Consider the following 24993-nt stretch of genomic DNA (forward strand, 5'->3'; position numbering starts at 1 on the left):
GGTGGAAGAGGGCACCAGGGGGATAAATGGTGATGGGAAAAATAATTAATTTTGAGATAAAATTATTTTTAAACTTCTAGTTAAAAATTGTTTTAGTTCCTAATGGTAATTTTATAGTCAGGAAAATACAGCTTGTTATAACCTAAAAAGAAAAGGTTACTAAGCTTAAAGAGTTTCATTATTTATTTTTAATCTCTGATATTTTCAATGCCTTTTTAATATCTAATTCCATTAGTATTATATATATATAAAACATTTGCTGGATTATATCCTATGATATTATTACACATATGAAGTGGTTTGAGAAAACAAACATTTATTGTTTAAATTTTTCAAGGTTAAAACAAACCACATGTGTTGAACACAGGTGCAAGAGAAAACACTAAAAAAATGTGGTGGGAGGGCTGAAAAATTGGTTTCAAAAAGGTTAGTCATAGAAGACTTATAAGATATTTAATAAGATATTTATTACTTAAAATTGTTCCCTGTGTAGGCCCACCTTTTGTTGGATCTCCAGTGTTTAGAGTTGAGAATGTGCATTCATTTACACTGTACTGACTCATTTTCTTATTAAACAAATTTGAAGTGATATGGTATTTTTGGTTCTGCCAATTCCTTTTTTTTAATATCTTGTGCTTTTCTCCAGAAAGGTCAAAGAGTTTAATATTAATCTTCAGAGCATTTCTGTGGTATATTCTTACCCTTATTTGACATGCAGTAAAGCCGAGGTAAATAGATTACATGGAACAGACCCACACAGAAGTACTGACAGGCAACTTCAACATCTGATTTCTTACCCATTTTTCCATTTGCTGTTGCAAGCTCCAATATCAGGATTTGGAGCAAGGACACCTATCTGAATCACCTGCAGGCCATTTTCAGTCTATTTCTAAAATTCCAAAGTTAATTGGATTTGGAGAAGGTGTGGGGAAGGTGGATTGAAAACCCTCCACGTGGTTCTAAATGCCCTGTTCCTATCGCCCCAGCAGAGAATCTCTATTGTCTTAGTATAGTTTTCTGACATAGGCTCTTTGACTCTTAAATATATTCTCCTTGAGAAGTCATTCTCTCTTAAATGTTTATCCCATTTTAAGTATTTAGTAATTCTTACTTTGGAGTCCTGGAATGAACATTATTTAGTCTCTAGAATGTGGTTGTGAGATCTAGTCTTTTTGACACATAAAAGTAACTTATTTCCACCATGACTGTAGTTTCATTTTGGTGAATGCATTAACTTTATCTAATATTTTCCTACTCAGCACAATTCCGAACTGTTCCTCACTCCTGTATGCATGTGGATTTTGTATGCAGGCATTTCTTATGTTGACAAGGTATGCCTTTACCACTATTCTATGAAAAGAACAGCAATATTATACATTTTTTTCAAGTTCAAAAAGAAAAAAAAAGAATCATGGCAGGGTGAGATTTTTAAAAGAATAGAAATCAGCTCCTCTTCATCAACATTATTTTTAACTCTGAAACTTGTTATCTTCTAATCCCCAGGAATTCCTTTATGATCTTAGAATTGTCCCTACCAGCAGAGATATTTGTCTTTTAAAAAACCCTCCTCTGTGAATACAATTGCATTTCTGAAAATGAAGCTTAAACATTGTTTATTGCTAGCTGCAGAGATTTCATTCAAATTCCCCTCTTTTTCAACCAATGGGCTCTGGAAGCTCTTAACAACAATCCTCTTTATAGCTGGACATGAGACTTGGGAGGTGGCATCAGTACACTGCAGCTGGCCCCACTATAGGACAACCACCAAATCTCTACAAATAGACAGGCCTGCCAACAGGCATTAAGAATGCTGTGCTGAGCTATCCTGCATGATCTAGTCTTCCCTTGATGTGAATAGCTGGGCTCTATTATACCCAAAAGAAACTACAAGTGGGTAGGTATCCAGGGCAGAATGTGTGTGGAAAATGCACACATTCTGTGCATTTTAAAAATTCATAAAATTTATGCTGTGTCCCTTTGAGACAATAATGCTGTTCAACTAAATCTTGAACATGATTGGCAGATAAAATGAAAAATAACTTTCCACCATCTGTGTAATACATATTTGCCACTTTTTAAAATTGAGTTTATCACCACTTGGTAATAGTGGAAATAGGGAAAGAGTATTTTGTTTAATTCAGATGGCATTTCTTTTTTATACACAACCAATAGCTAATGAAGCCAGATGATAGGGCTGCAGAATCCGGGCTTTCCAGGGAATTAAGTGGATATAGGATGTAATACATATTTCAGGGGGGGAAGTGAGGCCTTACAGAGTAGGGAAAAACACACACAACAGGTAAATCATGGAAATAATTACAAGGTTTCTAGTTTCAGGATCTAATGATTAAAAATGTATAAAAGGTCAAAGTATAAAAAGTAAAAGTGGAAAAGATAATATAGAAATAGTTATGCTATATACTCACATTTCTGTCTTACTGAGATAACCCCACAGGGAAAACAGAAAGGCTCTCTAATAATAAAACACGATTTACACATAGCAGAATATTCTCTAATATTTGAAAAGAAGGCACACTCATGCTATTACTTTATTAGTAAAACAGACGAGACTCAATAATGATACATGGGTAAATATCTTATGTTAGTTTCTGAATAACAACATTCACTATGATTTTATTAATAAGGGAAAAAGCAACTTTTTCCAGATATTGGGATGCCGAGCAATTCAAAGAATTGCCTATACTTAAAAAAATGAAAATCTAGTTAGTGAAATTAAAAACACAAATGCCTTCTAGTTAGAATATTCACTAATGGGTTTTAAAAACTTGTCCTCATTCGTTGGACATAAGTCAGAAGTACTTTTGCTTGGCATAATTCTGTTCTTTGTGTTCTTCCTTCCCCTCCGCCCCCCTTAATCTGAGAACACTTTGCTCCCATGGACAAAGTGTGTCACAAGTTTCTGACTTCCTGTTGGGGATCAGAGCTGCTCACTTACTAACTTTCTGCAGAACTTTNAGTTAGAATATTCACTAATGGGTTTTAAAAACTTGTCCTCATTCGTTGGACATAAGTCAGAAGTACTTTTGCTTGGCATAATTCTGTTCTTTGTGTTCTTCCCTCCCCTCTGCCCCCCTTAATCTGAGAACACTTTGCTCCCATGGACAAAGTGTGTCACAAGTTTCTGACTTCCTGTTGGGGATCAGAGCTGCTCACTTACTAACTTTCTGCAGAACTTTTTTCATATCTAGTCAAAAAGGGCATACGGAGGCATGCCTCTGTGCCTAATGAGAAAGTGGTCCAAGAACTTTTGCTCTTAGACATAATTTTCCCTCACTGGTAACTGACAACTCAAGAAATTTAAAGAAAACAAAATTCAATCTGGAATTGCATATGTTTTGATGGAAATATATATCATTTAAGAAGGACAATGCTTTCCTTTTTTAGAGAAAACATATTTAGGACATAATAATCAAGTGGAAAGTCCAAAAAGAGTAAAGGACAAGAGCAAGGAAAAAGTTGCTTGGAGCATTTTCCTTGGAGCAGGACAAAGATCCCCCATGGACTGCTGATTCTCTGCAACTATGTGTTCAGTTTAAACATGAGCATCACGTCACAAACCAAAGGAACACTGCAATTGGTATGATCCCTCTCAGTATCCTTATTCAATTGGTCACAAAACCTTTATGATTCTCTTTCATGAAGCCAATCTATACACACCACCACTAACTTCATATTAAGTCATTGAAAATGAGTATCAGTTCTTTCCTAAGTTAACCTGAACACGGCTAACACATGACGACAGAAGTAAGAATTATAGTTGCCAAGAGGGATGGGGGTTGGATGAGGACAGAGATAACTTTGTAGGGAGATGGTAGTGTTCCATATCTTGATTATGGTGTTGGTTACCTAGGTATATGTTGGTCAAAACTCAGCACATTACTCACTGTGCATATCACTGTATGTAAATTTTACCTGATTCAAAATGTATTGTGTGCTGGACACTGTCCTACCCCCTCTCCACTGTTAGATTAGAAAACAGCAGCTGAGGGCTAGACACCTCCCCCATTCATTTAAAAATATTTAATGAGCACCTGCTGCTATGTGCCAGGCACTGTGCTGGGCACAGGGTATATAGTGTAAATCAAGCAGATAATTACCGTTCCCTTCTGAATTTAAATAAACATAAGATGACCCCTATGCTCATTGCAGCGTTATTTACAATAGCCAGGACATGGATGTAGCCTAGGTATCCCTTAATGGATGAATGGATAAAGAAGATGTGGCACATATATACAACAGAATATTACTTAGCCACAAAAAAAGAAAGAAGTCTTATCATCTGTGACAACACAGTTGGACCTAGAGGGTATTATGCTAAGTGAAATAAGTCAGAGAAAGGCAAATACTGTATGATTTCACTTACATGTAGAAATCTAAAAGACAAAGTAAACAAAGCAGAAACAACTCACAGACATACAAAACAAAGTGATGGTTGCCAGATGGAAGGGGTTAGGGAGACAGGTGAAAAAGGAAAAGGGGTAAGAAGTACAAATTGGCAGTTATGAAATAGTCATGGGGATATAAAGTTCAGCACAGGGAATACAGTAAAATACTGTAATAACTATGCACGGTGTCAGATGGGTGCTAGACTTATTGGGGTGATAGCTTGGTAAGTTACTAAATGTTGAATCACTTTGTTGTACGCCTAAAACTAATGTAATATTCTTTGTCAGTTGTAATTGGGAAATAAAAACATTACTTAGAAATGATCACAAACTAAGGTATGGTTATAAAGATAAAAAATAGATTCCTTAAGAAAGAGTAATGAGAACACTATTACAGTGTTTCGGTCTTGGCGGTGAGAAGTTTGTGGGAAGTCATCTCTGAGAAGAATGCATCTGTGCTGCAGGACACGTCCAGGTTAGAGTCCAAGGGCTCTCCCGAGGATGAGAGAATAGCAGTGCAGAGGGAGAAATACGGGAGAGAAAGTCCTGGGGCAGGGGACGGAGGGGCATGCCAGGCCAGGCATATAATCAACACTTTTTTAAGTGGCCTTGTTGATCACTGCCCAAGGACAACAGGCACAAACGAGGTGTCTCGCCACCTGGCTGATGGCTTACTGGGGAATCCTGCAGCATTTCTAGCGGAAGGCCAGCGTGACAGGGATAGAGTGAAGGAAAAATAGTGATTCTGTGGTGGTTAGGTGGGAGAAGCAGAGATCAGGTCATGTTGGATCCTGTGGGCCATGCTATGGGGTTTGGATACCAGCCCAGGTATAAGAGAAGCTTCACTTACTCTAACTGAAGGATTTTAAGCAGACAAGTGTCATGATCTGATTTATAATTTATATAGATCACTAGGTTGGTTTGTGGAGAATGGTTAATGTCACATAAATTTAACAAGTGGCACACGGCCAGGAAATAGCAAAGCTTAAAAATCCTCCATTTAGAATAAGTGAAGCTTCCATCACTCCTGGAATGATGGGCCACCTTACAGCGGGTCCTCCACCCCAGTCAAGCCTTCATCTCAGATGGGCTGTTGCCTGGCTGGACTGCAGCCTCCTCAGAGACTCTGGGCCAGAAGTGCCTGCTGACTCACTCCCCAATTCCTGACTCACAGAAACGGGGAGGTTTGTAAATATTGATTTTTTTAAGCCATGAAGTTTAAGGTAATTTGTTATGCATATTACCATTTTTATTTTTATAAAGGATATTCTTCCTTAGGTATACATTTATTTTGCAACTTTATTTTGGAAGTCGGAAAAAATCTGTAACAAATATTCTAAAGGGAGAAATTAGATGCTTATATTTCTTACTAAAAAGAAACAAAATAATAAGTATCTATATGAAGAAGAAAACCAGAAACACAGAACAAATTATATTTTGTAAAAGCAATATGTGTCATTCTTATTCATTAGAAAAAATCACTTTAAAATATAAATAAAATTTAATTAACAATACGAATGCAAAACAGAGATAAGATATATTCAAAATTCTCTGTCAAAATTCTATACTGGTTTATCATCTATCAAAGTCATATCTGTAGAGATATATAAAAACTATATGTATTGTATGTAGTTTAAGGCAGACAACATATATAGGCTTTTATTATAAATATTAATAAATTAAATTTTGTAAATTAAAAATTATCGTTATATTTCTACTGTTAAAGATAATGATTTCTCCTTTCATTACAATTATAACCTGAATTTTTGATTCAGTACACCGGCAGCCTAGGATGACTGCAGATATTTAACTTCCTTACTTTGCATTTCATACGTCTTAAATTTTATAGGGAAGACATAGACTCAACTTGATCATATGCCTACTTCTTTCTTTAAGGCTTAAGATTTAAAATGAACTGAATAGCATCACAGAAGACATGAAAAACAGAGTTTACTTTTCTAACATAATTGTTTCTTCTGGTAACAGGCATCAATGTTTTAGTTCTGTGCACTGGTTCTAAGGTTTGCTACAAGAATGCATATGATCAAATACACATAACAATATTCCAACTTTTAAGATAGAGAGAGCCACAGGCTTGGGGGTTTAATGAAAGGATTCTATGGGTGAATTTAGTGGGGATTAGCTGGAATCTGTCATCCCTACTTCCTAAGTTAGATGTGAACTTTCTGTCCAAGACCTTCCGATGAGGCTACACCGACTTCTCCTAATAGGGGCGTGTCCATTTATTGCTGTGCTTTAAGAAATTTTCTTCTACAAAGATGGCTAGCTTTGTTATACCTTGCACAGGGCATCTCTTGTCTGCTTTTAGTTTCTTCTCTTCATAAAATGTCCTGCTCAGTTGAGGGTGATTTGATTCATGTTTTAATTTTTTATATACTGGTAACCAATAGTCACCACATGTGAAGACATTCTGTGTTTAGTTCTTGCTCCAAAGAAGGAGTTCAAAGTCCTTTCGCTCCTTTTTATCTCTGCAGAAGCCTTTCACACACTGTCAAGGGACCCCTGTTTCGGTTCTGCAGGGTACACGGACTAAACCTTGGGGACACACTTCAGAAATGAAGGTCATTTCTGCATAAGCACATCAGCCTGAAAGATGGCCTCACCTCACACTGTAGTTCTTTTATTTGCACACACACTAGATGTTTCTGGAAAATCAAGACTGCCCCGGGTTGGCAAGCAATGACCTTACACCAAATTCAATCATATTCATTTTTATGTCTATGGCTGCTTTGGAGCTATAATATCAGTTAAGTAGTTGTGACAAATTATATGGACCACAAAACCTAAAATATTTACTTATATAACCCTTTACCCCCAAAGACCGTCAACCCCTGAACTACATTCCGAAGTACTAATAGAAGTTCTCTCCTACACACCCCACCACATTCAAGCTCATGCTAAGACCACTCTGCCTTGATCAAATGATCTTTAGTAATAACCTAAGTTCTACTTTCTTTATCCTATGTTCACTCCCAGAGAGGGATAGCCTCAGAGTTCATATAATGGGACATTAAAAACTATTATAATCTTACTCGGAGACCTTTCATTTCTGTGACAATGTCTGTGATTTAAAATAATTTACATTTATGTGGTGTTTATTTAGCACTTTAGTACTTTAAAATATATTTAGAATTCTCATGGACATTATCAGCTTTTATTATACAACACGGTCCCCTTGTTGGCATTAGCTAAACTTCTGACAAGTTCATATTGTGTATTGAGAAGAGGAAAAGTGAAAAAAAATCATATATAGGGATAAAATTTTAATTTCTCTACTCGTTTGACTCCAGGGAAGAAAAACAGTTAATCTTCAAGTGTTTTCCTCATCTCCTGTATGAAAATATTGTAACAACGCATTTGTATAATAGTTGTAAAGCTCCAAAATAAGAGAAAAAAACAACCCTGAAGAATGAGAGTACAGTGGGCAAGCTTGATCAGTAAATGAATACTTGCGGAATAATGAGATTGATACTGATAACAGAAGTATATACCACGGCCATGGAAGCATAAAAGAGTGTTTAAGAACTTCACTAAGATGATTTGCATAAGCCAGCTTCTAAAAGGTGGGAGCAGTTTATCAGGCACAGTAAAAATAAGCACAAAGGCACAGAGGCAAGGTTGGCTCTGGTGACATGGGTTACCCAGGGAAGCACAAGGCCAGGGCCTCCATCAGGCAGCAGAAATGGGAGGCCAGAAGTCCTGCTACAGCCTTTCTCAGCCTGGAGAGAGAGGGGTGCTTTTATAATTCATCTACACAGGACTGTCCTTTTAATTTATCCCAATGTCAGTTTATATACTAGAGACAGCCTGCATGAGCGTGGGTGATGGCCAGCAATTAAGTTAATCTTATGAGCCCTGTAAACTCATTGTAGAGCTGGAAACAAAGTGTTATAATCAGGCATTTGCTTTTTCTTTAAATTTAAGATCTTTGGCACAATAATATGAAGGCTGGGCTGGCACAAACAAAGGTGAAATGAGCAGAAAAAAGTTGAAAGGGTGTTATAGCAATCCACTGAGAAATCATGAAGGCTAGGTCTAAGGTGGGTGAGTGTGGAGACTAGGAATTGGCCAATTCAAGAAGCCCCTTTACATTGCCTAGAGGACACGTTTGTATAACTTCCTAAGGATAAATAAACAGAAGGGAATCAAAACAGGGCTGACACTTTCCAAAGAACTGTGGCATACGAGCCTGAGATGTGTTCTACTTCTCCATTGAAGGAGTGCTCACTGAGAGTTTTGCCCAGCCTTGGAGTTTGCCTAAGGACACATACTTAATGTTCAAATTGGCTTCTTTGTCCCTCAAAGTGATTTGTCTCCTGATATCTCAAGCATCTTAGTAACTCCTCGTTGTCAAATAATTCCACTTTCATTCTCTTGGCTTCTTTCAAGCCCATCCTTAATATTGATCTTTTGACCTATTTTGAAGTTGACTTTGATAATATGACCCTTGGCTCCTGTAATGCAAAAGCGTGGAAATGTATGATCAGGGGATGCGAGGTTAGAGTAGGCCAGAAGTCTCTCCAATCCCACCATCTCTCAGGTTGAGTTCCATTACAAGAGGGACAAAATAACCCTTCACATTCGGGAGCTGAGATAAATCACAAAACTGACAAACCCTTCCGTTCCTTGCTTTGATGAAGGTTCAGAAACCCAGAAAAACCCTGGCAGAGTTAGCAAGACACCTCAAAATGGACTCAATGAGTCATACATAAGCTTATTACATTCAAATCCTTTTACAAACATCATTGCAAGTCGATAAATTAGATTTTAATAAACCTAAATAGGAGGCTTTGGCTTCAGCTATTAGGATCATACACACATCTGAGATATAATAAACATGCACTTGGGACATTATTAGCAGGAAATGACTTCTATGAGAAGCCATTTAGTTGAAGTCAACCATTTAGTTGAAGGTTATGAACATTATTTTACATGACTTATCAAGTGAAAAGATTCACATTTGTTAGGTTTCAAAATCTCTTCAACTAAAGCCCAGGAAAAGATCACCTTTAAAGCATGCCATTACTCACTTATAGTTTAAACCAGTGCCCAGAAAAATTGTCCTTAACACCATATTGGCTTAGATTCTGTCAGAGTGGGGAACTCCAATCCTTATAAAACTAACTATAGCTGTTAGTTCCACAGAATAAGTTCAAATGATACATCTAAATAAATTCACTTACTCATTCGTTCAATAAATATTTAGGATATACTTACTGTACTCAGATTGTATGTTGGCAATAAATTTAAGAATGAATGTAATCTAGCCCAGCCCTAGACATGTATATTGTTTGGAAACACGTAATATAATACAAGATTGTGAGCACACACTGGGAATCATGGATCCCCAGAGCTGGTGTGTCTGTAAGGGAAGGGCTTCTAAAAGTGGAGGAAAGGACCGAGCGGAGTGTCAGAGAGTGAACACAAGAGAGATGGAATAATTTGCAAAATCAGGTAGGGTGAAGGAGAGGAGCAGTGCTCCCAGCTGAAGAGTAGCAAGAAACAAGAAGCCCCTGGATGATTTTGATGAACTATAAACAGCTTGGTGCTGGTAGCATGATAAACAAAGTTAGTAAAATAGAACAAGAATGGAGAGGTCAGCACAAGTCATGTTCAAGGCTTCTCAAATTTTATAAGCTATAGAACCATTTCTCTATAACATTTATTCTTGAGCCCTAGTATATTAATGCAAACAAATCAGTGAATAGAAAGTTTGATAGATAAAGAAAACATTTTTCACTCCTTGTGTCTGAGACCATTTGAAAATCACTTATACAGGAAGTGAGACAATCCATGTTCACAGGAAATATTCAGAGTAATGAAAGCTAAGAACATGCAGCCTAGATTGTTCCACCCGGCAAGGCTCTCAATTAAAATTGAAGGCCAAATAAAGGCCTTCCCAGACAAAGTAAGGTTAAAGGAGTTCACTACCACCAAATCAGCATTTCGAGAAATGTTAAAGGACCTTCTGTAAGAAGAAATAGAGGGAAAACCAAAGGCTTTCTATAATAACCTTAATAACCTTTTGGCTACCTATAATAACCTTAAATGTAAGTAGATTAAATACTCCAATCAGAAGACATAGTGTAGCCAAATGGATAAAAAAGCACAAACCATATATATGCTATCTACAAGAGACCCACATCAGAGCAAAAGATTTCCACAGGCTGAGAGTAAAGGGATGGAGGAAAATATTCCTTGTGAATGGAAGCAAAATAAAGTCAGGTATAGCAATACTTATATCTGACAAAATAGACTTTAAAATGAAGGCCATAAAGATAAAGATGGTCATTATACAATTTTAAAGGGATAGATCCAACAAAAGGACATAATACATGTAAATATATATGCACCCAATACAGGGACACTTAAATACATAAAAAATATCTTGGAGGACTTTAAGGAAGATATCAACAACAATGGTGTCATAATAGGGAATTTTAATGCCCAATTGTTAACAAAGGACAGATCTTTCAGACAAGAAATCAACAAGGATACAGTGACATGAAATGACACACTAGATCAAATAGATTTTTGTAAAACAGTTCACCTCAAAGAAGTATATACATTCTTTCCAAGTGCACATGGATCATTCTCTAAGACCACAGGTTAGGCAGCAAAACAAGCCTTAAAAATGTCAGGAAAGTTAAAATCTTATCAAGCATTTTCTAGGACAACAATGGCATTAAATTGGAAATCAACCTCAAAACACAAAAGACTCAAATACATTTGAATGTATTTAGCCTACATTTAAATACATGTAGGCTAAATAGCATCTTACTAAATAAGAAATGGGTAACAAATGATATCAAAGACAAGATCAAAAAGTTCCTGGAAACAAATGAAAATGAGCACACAACAATGCAAAACCTATGGGATGCAGCAAAAGCAGTTCTGAGAAGGAAATTCATAGCACTACAGGCCTACCTAGAGAACAAGAAAAATCTCAAGTAAACAATCTAACATTACACCTAAAATAAATAGAAAAACAACAAACACAGTGCAAAGCAAGTAGAAGGATGGAAAAAAATCAAGGTCAGAGTGGAAATCAATGACACAGAGCACAAGTGGCGAACACAAGGCCCGAGGGCCAAACCCAGCCCTCCCCCTTGCTGTATCTGGCCTGGCACCTTGTTACTACCCAGGGGCAGCATTGAGCTCTTGTTTAAAGGTTAAGGAGTAGTTACCCTTATAAGGTCCTAAAATTACATTTGGCCCTTTGAAGGCAACCACAAGGCTGATGTGGCCCCCAGTGAAAATGAGTTTGACACCCCTGACGTAGAGACTACAAAAGCAATTCAGAAGATGAAACCAGGAATTTGTTTTTTGAAAAGATAAACAAGACTGATGAACCTTTAACTAGACTCATCAAAAATAGGAGGGAGAGAACTCAAATAAATAAAGCCAGAAATGAAGGAGGAAAAATAACAACTGATCTTGCAGACATACAAGGTATTGTAAGAAATTACTATGAACGACTGTATGCCAAAAAATTGGTCAACCTGGGAAAAATGGATAAATTTCTAGAAGCATGCAAATTCCCAAAACTGAAACAGAAATTAGCAGAAAGCCTGAATAGACTGATAACAATAAATGCAACTGAAGCAGTAATCAAAAATCTCCTGGCACAAAAAAGCCCTGGACCAGATGTCTTCAGAGGAGAATTTTACCAATCATTCAAAGAACTATCACTGATTCTTCTGAAACTATTCCAAAAAATGCAGGAGGAGGGAAGATTTCCAAACTCTTTCTATGAGGCCAGTATTATCTTAGTTCCAAAAACCAGGTAAAGGCACAACAAAGAAGAAAATTATAGGCCAATATCCCTGATGAACATAGATGCTAAAATCCTCAATAAAACATTAGCAAACTGAATCCAGCAACACATCAAAAGATTATACACAATCATCAAGAGGTATTTATCCCACAGATGGAAGGTTGGTATAATGTGGACACTGGCCCGCCATGTCTGCATCATTATGGATGAAGTGGGACATTCACATGGACTACTGAGTGAGTCCTGTGGAGGAAAAGAAACAGCATGGCTTTTCTCTCAAGGGAAGCAAAAGCTGTGGCCCTTGCCGTGACACGCCTTTTTTGGGTTTCTCAGCGAATTACATGATGGTCCTTATTTACTATGCACAGGTTGCTTTAGGTGGTTACATTTTACAGAAAACAAAGGAGCCAATGCCACTAATCACATCACAGAAGAGGGACATTTGCAAATCAAAAGGGCAAAAGTGGTTGGACCATTACACTGATCCCAGGAAGGTTTTGCATGAATTTTAGAAAGTTACTCTGCAGTGAATGTTTGCCTCGGGGGGCTGGGCCCATGCCACACAGAATGGCCTCCTACATTGGTATAATATTCATATATTAGTAAATGTGATTCGTTACATAAACAAAATGAAAGACAAAAATCACATGAGCATATCAATAGATGTGAAGAAGCATTTGATAAAATCCAGCTCCCATTTATGGTAAAAATGCTTAGCAGAGTAGGAATAGAGAAATCATACCTCAACAAAATAAAGGCCACATAGGAAAAACCTATAGCTAACATCATTCTCAAAGGACAAAAACTAAAAGTGTCCCCCTTAAGATCAGAAAAAAGACAGGGATGTCTGCTTTCACTACTGTTATTCAATGTAATTCTGGAAGTCCTAGCTACAGCAATCAGACAAGAAGAACAAAATGCATCTAAATTGGAAAGGAGGAAGTAAAGCTATCATTATTCATGATACTTTGACATGATATGATACACAGAAAACACCTGTATCATTATCCATGATACAGATGACATGATATGATACATAGAAAACACCAAAGGTTCCACCAAGAACTACTAGACCTAAGAAATGAATTTGGCAAAGTAGCAGGATACAAAATTAATACCCGGAAATCAATGGCATTTTTATACACCAATAATGATCTATCAGAGAAACTAAGAAAAAATTCGATTTACTACTGGAACAATAAAAACAAAGTACCTAGGAATAAATTTAATGTGTACTTGGAAAACTGTAGTCTACTGAAGAAAGAAATTGAGGAAGATACAAATAAGTGGATGCGTATACTGTGTTCATGTATTGGGAGAATTAAACTTATTAAAATGACAATTCTACCCAAAGCAATCTGTACATTCAATGACACTCCTATTGAAATACCAATGGCATACTTCCCAGAACTAGGACAAATATCCAAAAAACTTATGTGGAACCAAAAAAGACCCCAAATACCCTCAGCAATTTTGCAAAAGAAGAACAAAGCTGGAGGTATCACAACTTCTGAAATCAAACTATATTATAAGGTTCTACTGTAATAAAAACAGTCTCGTACTGGCATAAGGACAGACATATTATATCAATGGAACAGAACAGGGAGCCCAGGAATAAACCCATGTCTGCATGAGAAATTGGTATTTGACAAAGGTGGCAAGAACATACAATGGAGCAAAGGCAGTCTCTTCAACAAATGTTGGGAAAACTGGACTGGTACATGCCAAAAAACCCCCAAAAAACTAGATTACCAACTTACACCATACACAGAAATAAACTCAAAATGGGTAAAACACTTAAAAGTAAATCACAAATCCATAAAAATCCTAGAAGGAAATATAGGCAGTAAAATCTCAGGTATTCAAAATAGAAATATTTTTGCCCATATATCCCTTAGAGCATGGGTGTCAAACTCATTTTTACCAGGGGCCACATCAGCCTTGTGGTTGCCTTCTAAGGGTGGACCGTAATTTTAGGACTGTACACATGTAACTACTTCTTAACTAGGGGCGAGGAGCTTGGTGCTGCCCCTGGGTAGAAACAAGGGCTGGGTTCAGCACTCAGGCCTTGTGTTTGCCACCTGTGCCCTACAACAAGGGAGACAAGGATAAAAATAAACAAACGGGGCTACATCAACTTAAAAAGCTTCTGTACAGCTAAAGAAACCGTCAGCAAGACAAATAGGGAACACACTTTATGGGAGAATCTTTATAGCAGTGATACATCTGACAAGGGGTTATTCTCCAAAATATACAAATAACTACTACAAGTCAATGCCAGGAAGACAAACAACCCAGTTACAAAATGGGAGAAAACCCTGAATAGACAGTTATCCAAATCTACAGAGGGCCTGTAGATATATGAGAAAGTGCTCAACATCACTAACCATCATTTAAATGCAAATTAAAACCTCAATAAGCTATTACCTTACTTCTGTCAAAATGCCTACCATCAATAAATCAACAAACAAATGTTGGTTGGCAAGAATGTGGAGCAAAAGGAACCCTAGTGCACTGTTGGTGGGAATACAGTGGTGTAGCCACTGTGGAAAACAATATGGAGTATCCTTAAAAAATTAAAAATGAAACTCTCTTCTGATCCAGTGATTCCACATCTGGGAATATATCCCAAGGATCCTGAAACATCAATACAAAAATTGTATGTGCACCCCTATGTTTATGGAAGCACTATTTATAATAGCCAAGATTTGGAGACAGCCTAAGTGCCCATCAGTAGATGAGTGGATAAAAAGCTGTGGTACATTTACGGAACAGAATACTATGCAGCACTAAAAAAGAAGACACTCTTACAACAGAAATGAATCATCTGGAGAAAATTATGCTAAGTGAATTAAGCCAATTAGAGAAAGAAAAATACCATATGACCTTACTTATATATGGAATCTAATGAACACAATAAAGTAGCAAATAAAATAGTAACAAAAGCTTAGATACATTAAACATCCTGGCAGATGCCAGGAAGGAGATGAGAGTGGGGTAACATGATGAAAGATGGTGAAGGGATTAACCAAAGAACATTTGTATACAATCCATGGACACAGACAACAATATGGAGACTGGCTTGGAGAGGGGAGAGGGTGGTGCTGAGAGAAGGTGGAGAAAGGGAGAAAGGGAGAAAAAGTGGGAACTGCAACAACGTAAGTAGTAAAAAAAAAAAAAAAACATGTTTGCACAGGAAAGTGGAGTGGTCTAATTTGAATTTTAGCTCCATCACTTGGACTACAAGGTAGAGATTGGGTTTAGTGATATTGGAAGTGGTAGATTAGTGAAGATGATTATTTGTACCTGATAGAAGCCGAAAGCTGAATTTGAGAAATACGTGAGGGTACTACTGGCATGGGTAGATGATTAATTAGATTTACTACAGGAGAGAGAAGGAGAAATCAAGGATTACTCTCAGAGTTCTAGCTTCTGTAACTGGGTTAGAGGCTGCAGAAAATACATTCAATTTGTATAGAATATAGTGGAGTGTGGGGCAGGGACACAAGTGGTGAATGTGGTGATAAGCAAAAAATTGGACAAAGGAAATCTAAAGTTCAGAACAGAAGTTTAGAATCAGATGTACGTGTGGGGGTCATTGTTATCACCACCATAATCACAGCTACTGTTTAAGGAGCACTTACCAAGTGCTAGCTCATATAACCTTGACTACGACACTGTAAGAAAGGCACTAAGGAGAAGCTAAGGTCTAGAGAGGCTGAGTAACATGCTCAAGATCACACGACTAGGAAGCATTAGGTAGATGTAGGATGCTTAGGTCTGTTTGGCCTAGAGTCCTGCTCTCAACCACCGCCGCCTGGAAGATGTTCCATACGTGCCCCCAGGCAAGCATGAAAATCACTGAATTCTAAGGGAGAGGCAGATTGTGTTACCGGGTTTCATGAGAAACAGTATGGAGAGCTGAAAACACACACTCAATATTCCTTCTCAGAACTTCAACACATAAGTATTCAGAGGCCAGGGATATAAGTAATATGTGAAAAATCTGGGTTTCTGGCAAAATAAAGTGATTGGGGAAAAAGGTGAATTACAGAGTATTTCCCCCAACTCAAGGTATTTAAATTCAATATTTTTAAAAACATATTTCAGAAAACACAAAAACATATTTCTATTACAATGACCACAGCCAGCCTCCTAATTTGGCCCATCATTACTAACTATCTCTACATGAACTAAATAACACAAACCATAGCACTTTAGAAAGGGTAAATGAGTATAAGATTAAGTAAGAAAACTGTAGAATATATGACTTTTAAAAAGTGCTACAGCAGAGAATTTATTTTTTCCAATACTAAAAAACATATTCCATGATGTCATTCAATACATACACAAAGAACCATGAGATAAATTCCTCCGGAATAGTGCTAAGAAAATATTTGCCCATCCAGCCCTGGCTAGTGTAGCTCAGTGGATTGAGCGCGGGCCTGTGAACCGCACGATCACGGTTCAATTCTCAGTCAGGGCACATGCCTGGGTTGTAGGCAGTTCCCAGNGTATTTCCCCCAACTCAAGGTATTTAAATTCAATATTTTTAAAAACATATTTCAGAAAACACAAAAACATATTTCTATTACAATGACCACAGCCAGCCTCCTAATTTGGCCCATCATTACTAACTATCTCTACATGAACTAAATAACACAAACCATAGCACTTTAGAAAGGGTAAATGAGTATAAGATTAAGTAAGAAAACTGTAGAATATATGACTTTTAAAAAGTGCTAGAGCAGAGAATTTATTTTTTCCAATACTAAAAAACATATTCCATGATGTAATTCAATACATACACAAAGAACCATGAGATAAATTCCTCTGGAATAGTGCTAAGAAAATATTTGCCCATCCAGCCCTGGCTAGTGTAGCTCAGTGGATTGAGCGCGGGCCTGTGAACTGCACGATCACGGTTCCATTCCCAGTCAGGGCACATGCTTGGGTTGCAGGCCAGTTCCCAGTGGGGGACACATGAGAGGCAACCATACATTGATATTTCTCTCCTTCTCTCCTTCCCTTCCCCTCTAAAGATAAATAAATAAATAATAAAATAAAATAAAAAACATTTATCAAAAAAATATTTGCCCATCCAAAACAATGTGGAAAGCTTCCCTCAATCTGTCAATGAGGACTTTGCTAGGTCTCTTGTCAACAAATTAGTGTCAAATAAATATTCAAAATTTTTAACATTTTTAGGCTGTTTGAATGTCTTTTATGATACTTGGATATTTTCATTATGATACTATATATGTGCTAGTTAGTTTAACCTTTAACTAGCTGTCCAGGAATGCACAGAACAGAATGCTCAGTGGGCATTATATTTGAAAGAGCCATATTTCATTGGTGGCAACTGCCAGTCTTTTTGATCTAGGTAAATGTATTCACAATCAACACTGTGCTCAGCAACAAACTGAATGTGAAAGGTGATGAACTAGTGCCTGATTAATCATTATGGTGAATGTACTAATGGGCTCCCTTTGGTAAAAAATAAAGGCATTGAAGCAATGTAAATTAATACAGTTAAACATTTCTTACTCCTGAATGAACTGTGTGAAGAGTCCACTGAGACCTAGATCCTGTGCTTCTCAGAGACAGGTACACAGCTTTGTTGGACTAGGAGGATCTGACTGAACCACGCTGATGAAGGGCACAGAATTCTGCTTCTAGAGTGTTGCTATGTCCACCTCAAGTGAATGTTGCATGTGAGGTCTAGTCAAAGTACCTAAAATGAGAAAGATCTAAGACTTCATTATGTTTATAGAACAGGTGTTGCTCCTGATTTGCTAATAAGTATTTATCCAATAAACATCCAAGTGTATGATGGAATCTGTACTCAACTTGCTTTCATTATAACCTGGTAGTGAATGTCTACTGTCCTTGAACATCTCAAAGTTGTTGTGTGGCCACTGTTATCTAACCGCCCCCCCCAAAAAGCCACTGCCACCACCACCACCCAAGAGTGTCACCAAATTTGGCTTCTATAAGTTAAAATGAATGCTATGAAGTGTTTAATATAATAAACAATCTCAAAACATTTTAGCAAGAATCAGGCATATATTTTTGTGATTAAAAAAACTAGTCTCTGAATATATCTGTTTCAAAAATAATCTTTGCTTTCTGTAAAACATATCATCAGGCTCAGTAAAAAAAAAAAAATTCTTACCTTACATCCAACCAAGATGGAGGCATAGGTAGACACACTGTGCCTCCTTGCACAACCAAAAGGAAGACAACAATTAAAAAAAAAAAAAAAACCAGAACTGACAGAAAATTGAACTGTATGGAAGTCTGACAACCAAGGAGTTAAAGAAGACATATTCATCCAGACCTGCAGGTGGGGCAGAGTCAGGCAGCCAGGGCAGAGAGGACTCATGTCAAGGTGGTGGCTGGGGGACCCAGTGAAGTGGCAGATTGTGGAACGGGGTGTGGCACACAAGGCAGCTGGCAGACTGAGTGGTGGGACATTTGCATGCAGATGAACCAGGCAAAACTGGGGAGCAGAACAGACAGTGCAACTCAGGGCCCCAGCATGAAAAAATAAAGCCTCAAACCACTCATTGAAAACACATGTGGGGGTTCAGGTGCTGGGAGAAACTCCCAGCCTCACAGGAGAGTTCCTTGGAGAGACCCATGGGGTCCTAGAATGTAGACAAGCCCACTCACCTGGGAATCAGCATCAAAAAGGCCCAGTTTGCTTGTGGGAAGCAGGAGAAGTAATTGAAATCTGGCACAGAGTGGAGCAAGCACCATTATTTCCTCTTGGAGCCCTTCCCCACATACAGTGCCACAACCCAGTGACTGGGTCACCCCGCTCTGATGAACACCTAAGGCTCCGCCCCTCATACATAACAGGCTCTAACAGACCAAAACATTATGGCTCAAAAAGAACAGCTCGAAGCCCCAGAGCCAATACTTCTAAGTGACAAAGAGGTAGCTAACCTATCAGATGCACACTTCAAAATACTGGTAATCAGGACTCACAGAATTGGTTGAATTTGGTCTCAAATTAGATGAACAAATGAAGGCTATGCTAAGCGAAATAAAGGAAAATGTATAGGGAACCAATAGTGATGGGAAGGAAACTGGGACTCAAATCAACAGTGTGGACCAGAAGGAAGGAAGAAACATCCAGTCAGAAAAGAATGAAGAAACAAGAATTTGGAAAAAAATAAGGAGAGGCTTAAGAACCTCCAGGACATCTTCAAACATTCCTACATCCAAATTATAGGGGTACCAGAAGGGGAAGAGGAAGAGCAACAAGTGGAAAACTTATTTGAACAAATAATAAAGGAGAACTTCTCCACTCTGACAAAGGAAATAGACTTCCAGGAAGTCCAGNAACCTATCAGATGCACACTTCAAAATACTGGTAATCAGGACTCACAGAATTGGTTGAATTTGGTCTCAAATTAGATGAACAAATGAAGGCTATGCTAAGCGAAATAAAGGAAAATGTATAGGGAACCAATAGTGATGGGAAGGAAACTGGGACTCAAATCAACAGTGTGGACCAGAAGGAAGGAAGAAACATCCAGTCAGAAAAGAATGAAGAAACAAGAATTTGGAAAAAAATAAGGAGAGGCTTAAGAACCTCCAGGACATCTTCAAACATTCCTACATCCAAATTATAGGGGTACCAGAAGGGGAAGAGGAAGAGCAACAAGTGGAAAACTTATTTGAACAAATAATAAAGGAGAACTTCTCCACTCTGACAAAGGAAACAGACTTCCAGGAAGTCCAGGAAGCTCAGAGAGACCCAAAGAAGTTGGACACCAAGGCACATCATAATTACATTAGCCAAGATTAAAATGAAGGAGAGAATCCTAGAATCAGCAAGGGAAAAGGAGGCAGTTATTTACAAAGAAGTTCTCATCAGACTGTAAGCTGATTTCTCACAAGAGACCTTACAGACAAGAAGGGGCTGGAAAGAAGTATTCCAAGTCATGAAATCCAAAGACCTACATCCAAGATTGCTCTATCCAGCAAAACTTTCATTTAGAATGGAAGGACAGATAAAGTGCTTCTCAGATAAGGTCAAGTTAAAGGAGCTCATCATCACCAAGCCCTTATTTTATGAAATGTTAAAGGGACTTATTTAAGAAAAAGACAAAAACATGTACAATAAAATGACAGTAAACTCACAATTATTAAAAACCACACCTGAAACAAACAAACAAAAAAACTAAGCAAACAACTAGAATTGGAACAGAACCACAGAAATGAAGATCACATGGAAGGTTAGCAATAGGGAAGTGGGGGGAGGAGGAGAGATGGAGAAAAGGTACAGAGAATAAGTAGCATAGATGGTAGGTAGAAAATAGGGGGAGGATAAGAATAGTATGGGAAATGTAGAAGCCAAAGACCTTACATGTATGACACATGGATATAAATAAACGGGGGGAATGTAGGTGGACGGGGGTGTGCAGGGTGGAGGGGAGTGAAGGAGGAAAAATGGGACAACTGTAATAGCATAATCAATAAAACATACTTAAAATACAAAAAAATTTATACTTTAAGGTACAATGGGAACTTCAAAAATAAACAATATTTGAGTGATACATGAATATCCTGGTCAAAATCATAAATGCATAAAGATCAAAGGGCAATGACATTTTATAAGAAAGCTTAAAATATAGTGGAGTTATAATTAAATTTTTCACTGCATATTAAAAGAGATATAAGCAACTGCATTTTGTTCTTTACTATGCTGTCAACAGCTGAATCTACAGCTTTTTGAATGCATCATATTTTTAGCAATGGATTATTTCAGCTTCTTTCTACCTCAACTCAAAGAAAGTAGGAACACTCGGTAGTGAGATAATCAAGTCAATTACATTTCAACAAGCAATTCAGAGAAAGATCCCAGTAGAACACTTCAAAACTACCCTGGACATCAGCATCAAATGCCAGTTTTCACACAAACTAGCCATGACAGCTCTCAGAGGCTGTACCAAATAACGTGTTCATCAAAAAGCTCTCTCAGTTGTTTCTGTTTTTCCAAGTGGGGAATACTAAAGCATCAATCAAAACTTACTAGAAAACTCACATACAGGAACCTGATCGACTACAAACTGCCCACAGTAGCAACAGGGTCCTACGCAAACCTAGATAAAATACTGCCACTGATCAATAGTTTACATTTTAAAAACACTTTCCTGCAGTTTATCCAGAGGAATGCGAATGACACATTTTGTAATTTTCCTCTTGTATTTTTTCCTGAGAAATCATTAATTCCAAATACAGTAAAGCAGGTATAGCTTCTCACACTCTACTATTTCACACATATTTAAAATGGAACAGGGTCAACTTAATTGCATCCAGCATGTATTTGACAGTAAACTTATGATTATTCCTTTTGGAAACTTAAATTTTTAATAATAACTAAGAATAAAACCCCAGTGTTTTATACTTTCCCCTCCTAATCACTCCATAGTGAATTGTCTGAGGCTTGCAAGATCATCTCTGCAGAGTCCATAAAGCAACATTAACATAGCATAAGAGAAAACCAATAATTTCTTATTTTGTTCATCACCACTACCCCTACCACCCACTCCTTCCCACAAGCATCAATAACTGTGCCAGCAAAAATCAGCGTAGTCTATCTGGAACAGAACCACTATGATTGCCAAACCAGGTGGAATCTATTCTGCAGTTCATTGCCTGGGGAGAACCCAAACACCATCAAAATTTTTGTGTTTAACTAAGCCCTTATACCAACTATTCTTTATACTCAGAAATAAAAAAACTAGATTTATCTAATCTTGCCTTTTATGTTCCTAATATTTATAGAATTTTCATATAAAACAGGGGCATTGGAAATGTGGGAAAGCCAAAATGGGCAAGAAGAATGTAATTTCTTGAGATTATTTAGTTTCAGAATATTAGTAGCATTTAGACCTACATAATATAATATTCACTGAGCAAATGAAATGGACCTAGCCTGAATTGAGATGTATTGTAGGTATAAATTACATCCAGATTCTTAAGACTTAATACAACTATTGTAAAATATTGTATTAGCATTGAAATATAGTAATTATGTGTTAAAAGGTTATCTTTTGGATATATTGAATTAAATATAACATACAGTCGGTCTTCATTTATCATCAATTGGTCCTGCCACTGAGTCAAACAACGTATAAGGAAACCAATTTTACCATAGGCTAATTGATATAAATGAGTTAAATTCCTACAGCAGGGATGTCAAACACATTTTCACCAAATGTAATTTCAACTCCTTAACAGTTAAGGAGTAGTTACATTTATAGAGTCCTAAATTTATTGTGGCCCTTAGAAGGCAACTGTAAGGCTGATATGGCCCCTGATGAAAATGAGTTTGACACCTTGGTCCTATAGCATCTCATCAATGTTAATATGGTAACGACGTTGAACAGACTGACATTATTTGAGGACCTGCTGCTGTATTATTAAAATTAACTTCACTGTTTTTATTTAGTTAATGTGGCTACTAAGATATTATGATTATATATGTGGCTTGCACTTGTGGCTTATATTCTATTTCTATTGGATAAAGATTCAGACAATAAACACTGTAATATCTAGTAAACCTTGAGGACAATTCTATTTTACCACTTGTCTCAGAACTTGTAAAAACTTTGCCACAGAGCATGAAACAGTTTTCAAAGCATATTTTCTGCTGAAGATTATATTGTAATGAGGGGTGTAACTCAAGAGTGGATAGTAAACAATTACAAGGAAAGGAGACTGGTGGAGAACAACTTTAACTATACACGTCCTACAAGTATCTACTATAAGACAGGAACCTAATGAAAAGTACGTTTTATTTTATGACAGCTTATGTGGAAAAAGTTCAATGATTGGCTTTAATATTTGAAAATTAAAAAAAAAACTGAGCAAATCACAGGCCTGAGTTGATCGACACATTATTAAAGCAGTGTTTACCAGAATTCCTTTGAGGTAGGGATAAGTTAATTTAAGACTGCTACTCTGGGATTCTTGGAATGCGTTTCAGAGTAGTTTAGTAAGGAGAGCTGACAGTGACTTCTGGAACAAACACAGTCATTCAACTCAAGTCAATCCTTATAAGCAGAACCTATACTTTCAGATTCTGCTGAAAGTGACTATGCATTTCAAGAATTGCAATGCTAATTAAGTATAAAAATAACTTAGGTTAAGTAAAATTTTATGAAAGGCAAAAACCTAGAGTTGCTTTCACCTGATATTGTCTTTGATTGTTGCCTATAGACAATTTTTAGGTAGATTTTCAAGATCTGTATTATACTTGTAAATAATTTAGAGTTGAATTTTAGGAATCAGTATGTGAATAAACTAGACCAAAACACAGGCAACCCTATTATGATTAGGGTAATGAATCAAAATTTGTGCTTTTGATGTTCTAAGGCTTTGAACTAACAGATATTTGATATATTGTTTAACAAACACATATTTTACTATATTAAACAGCCTCTCAATCCCCAGGAAATTAAGCTGAGGGAACGTATATCTGGTCTGGAATAGGCAATATTTTTATTCAGAAATAAGATAATTAAAAAATTGTCAGATGGTCTTTATCTATAATAAATGTTTAGATTATCAATAACCAACTTTCTTTCAAACCAGAAATACACAAAGAGAATCAGAATAACTACCAGTCATACCTTATTATGAGTCTGAGTCTGTCCAACCAGTATGAGGATGTTGGATGAGATGATAGACAGGCAGAAGTTAATTAGAATTATGGACCTCTCAGAGCGTATGTACCTAACCAGAGAGAGAGAGAGAGAGAGAACCCAACTTTAAAACTCAACAGAAAGATAAAGAATTCTGCATCATGCAAATTGGTGAAATTCATCCAAAAAAGAAACACTAAAATACAGACTTTATAAGAAAAAACTTAAGTTTTTTTAATAAATATTATTCTTTGACACCCAACTTTATACTGGCATGGCTTGATCTAGGGTTCTTTAAAACTTAAAAAAAAAAAAAAGAAATCAGTGTGAATATAACTTTTCTGATAGGGCCTAAGTTACACAACTGTTATCAGCAGACTTTTTACTAGAAACAGAAAAAATTTTGCAAGTATATTAATTAGCATAATTACCTTTATGTATATATGTATATGATATGTTAAGTATTATCATATAAATCCACCAATAGAAACTCTGAGAACCAAAAGGACCGGGAGGTTCTGAAGTCTCCCTTTTTACTGGAATATCCATTACTCTCATGAAACCATGAGCACTTCATCCACCATTTCATCCACTCAAGTATTTTTATGTAGTCAGGCTGCTACTCCTTATATTTTATTTTTCCTAACTTGTTCCAAGCAAAGAGAAAAAAACCTCGAAGTTTAATCTCTAAAAGCTAATCAAACCTAGAAATAATAACTCATCATTAGGCCAGAAAATTACATGTCATCTGCCATATTTTACCCTTATGAAGAAGTGCTATAGACAGTCTGTTATATAATTTGTAAGTTCATCAAGATTGTAAGCCATGGAGAAAACTGCTTAGAATCAAATGTTCTACCAGCTGTTTACCCTGAAAGGGTAACAGCTATTTTGCTTTACTGTACCCTGTAGTAAATTGCTGAGTGACAGTAACAAAAAGACACACTTGTACTTGCTATGTGTTTGAAACTGTTCAGTTTGTATTAGAACACAAAATCACTTTCCACAGCAGGTGTGGGCTTTCCTTTGCAGTGATCCATGGGGGTTCCAGAGATACAGAGGTGCTCTTTGGAAGATTAAATCTCTCCCTCTCTGTCTCTGAGGAATATTTAGGCAGAAGCCTCAC

General features: G+C 37.0%; 1 protein-coding gene across 1 annotated transcript in view; it reads right to left on the reverse strand.

Moving 5' to 3' along the window:
- Window positions 1-24993, reverse strand: part of ADGRB3 (adhesion G protein-coupled receptor B3) — a 732856-nt gene that overhangs the window by 131206 nt on the left and 576657 nt on the right. The window contains exon 19 of the mRNA XM_037034281.1: window positions 23856-23958. Within this exon, the coding sequence (XP_036890176.1) occupies window positions 23856-23958 (103 nt within the window). The remainder of the gene's footprint in view (window positions 1-23855; window positions 23959-24993) is intronic.

The sequence above is a fragment of the Sturnira hondurensis genome, unplaced genomic scaffold (genome assembly GCF_014824575.4).
Source record: "Sturnira hondurensis isolate 20B ecotype Veracruz unplaced genomic scaffold, ASM1482457v3 Scaffold0022136, whole genome shotgun sequence".
In the NCBI taxonomy this organism is placed as follows: Eukaryota; Metazoa; Chordata; class Mammalia; order Chiroptera; family Phyllostomidae; genus Sturnira; species Sturnira hondurensis.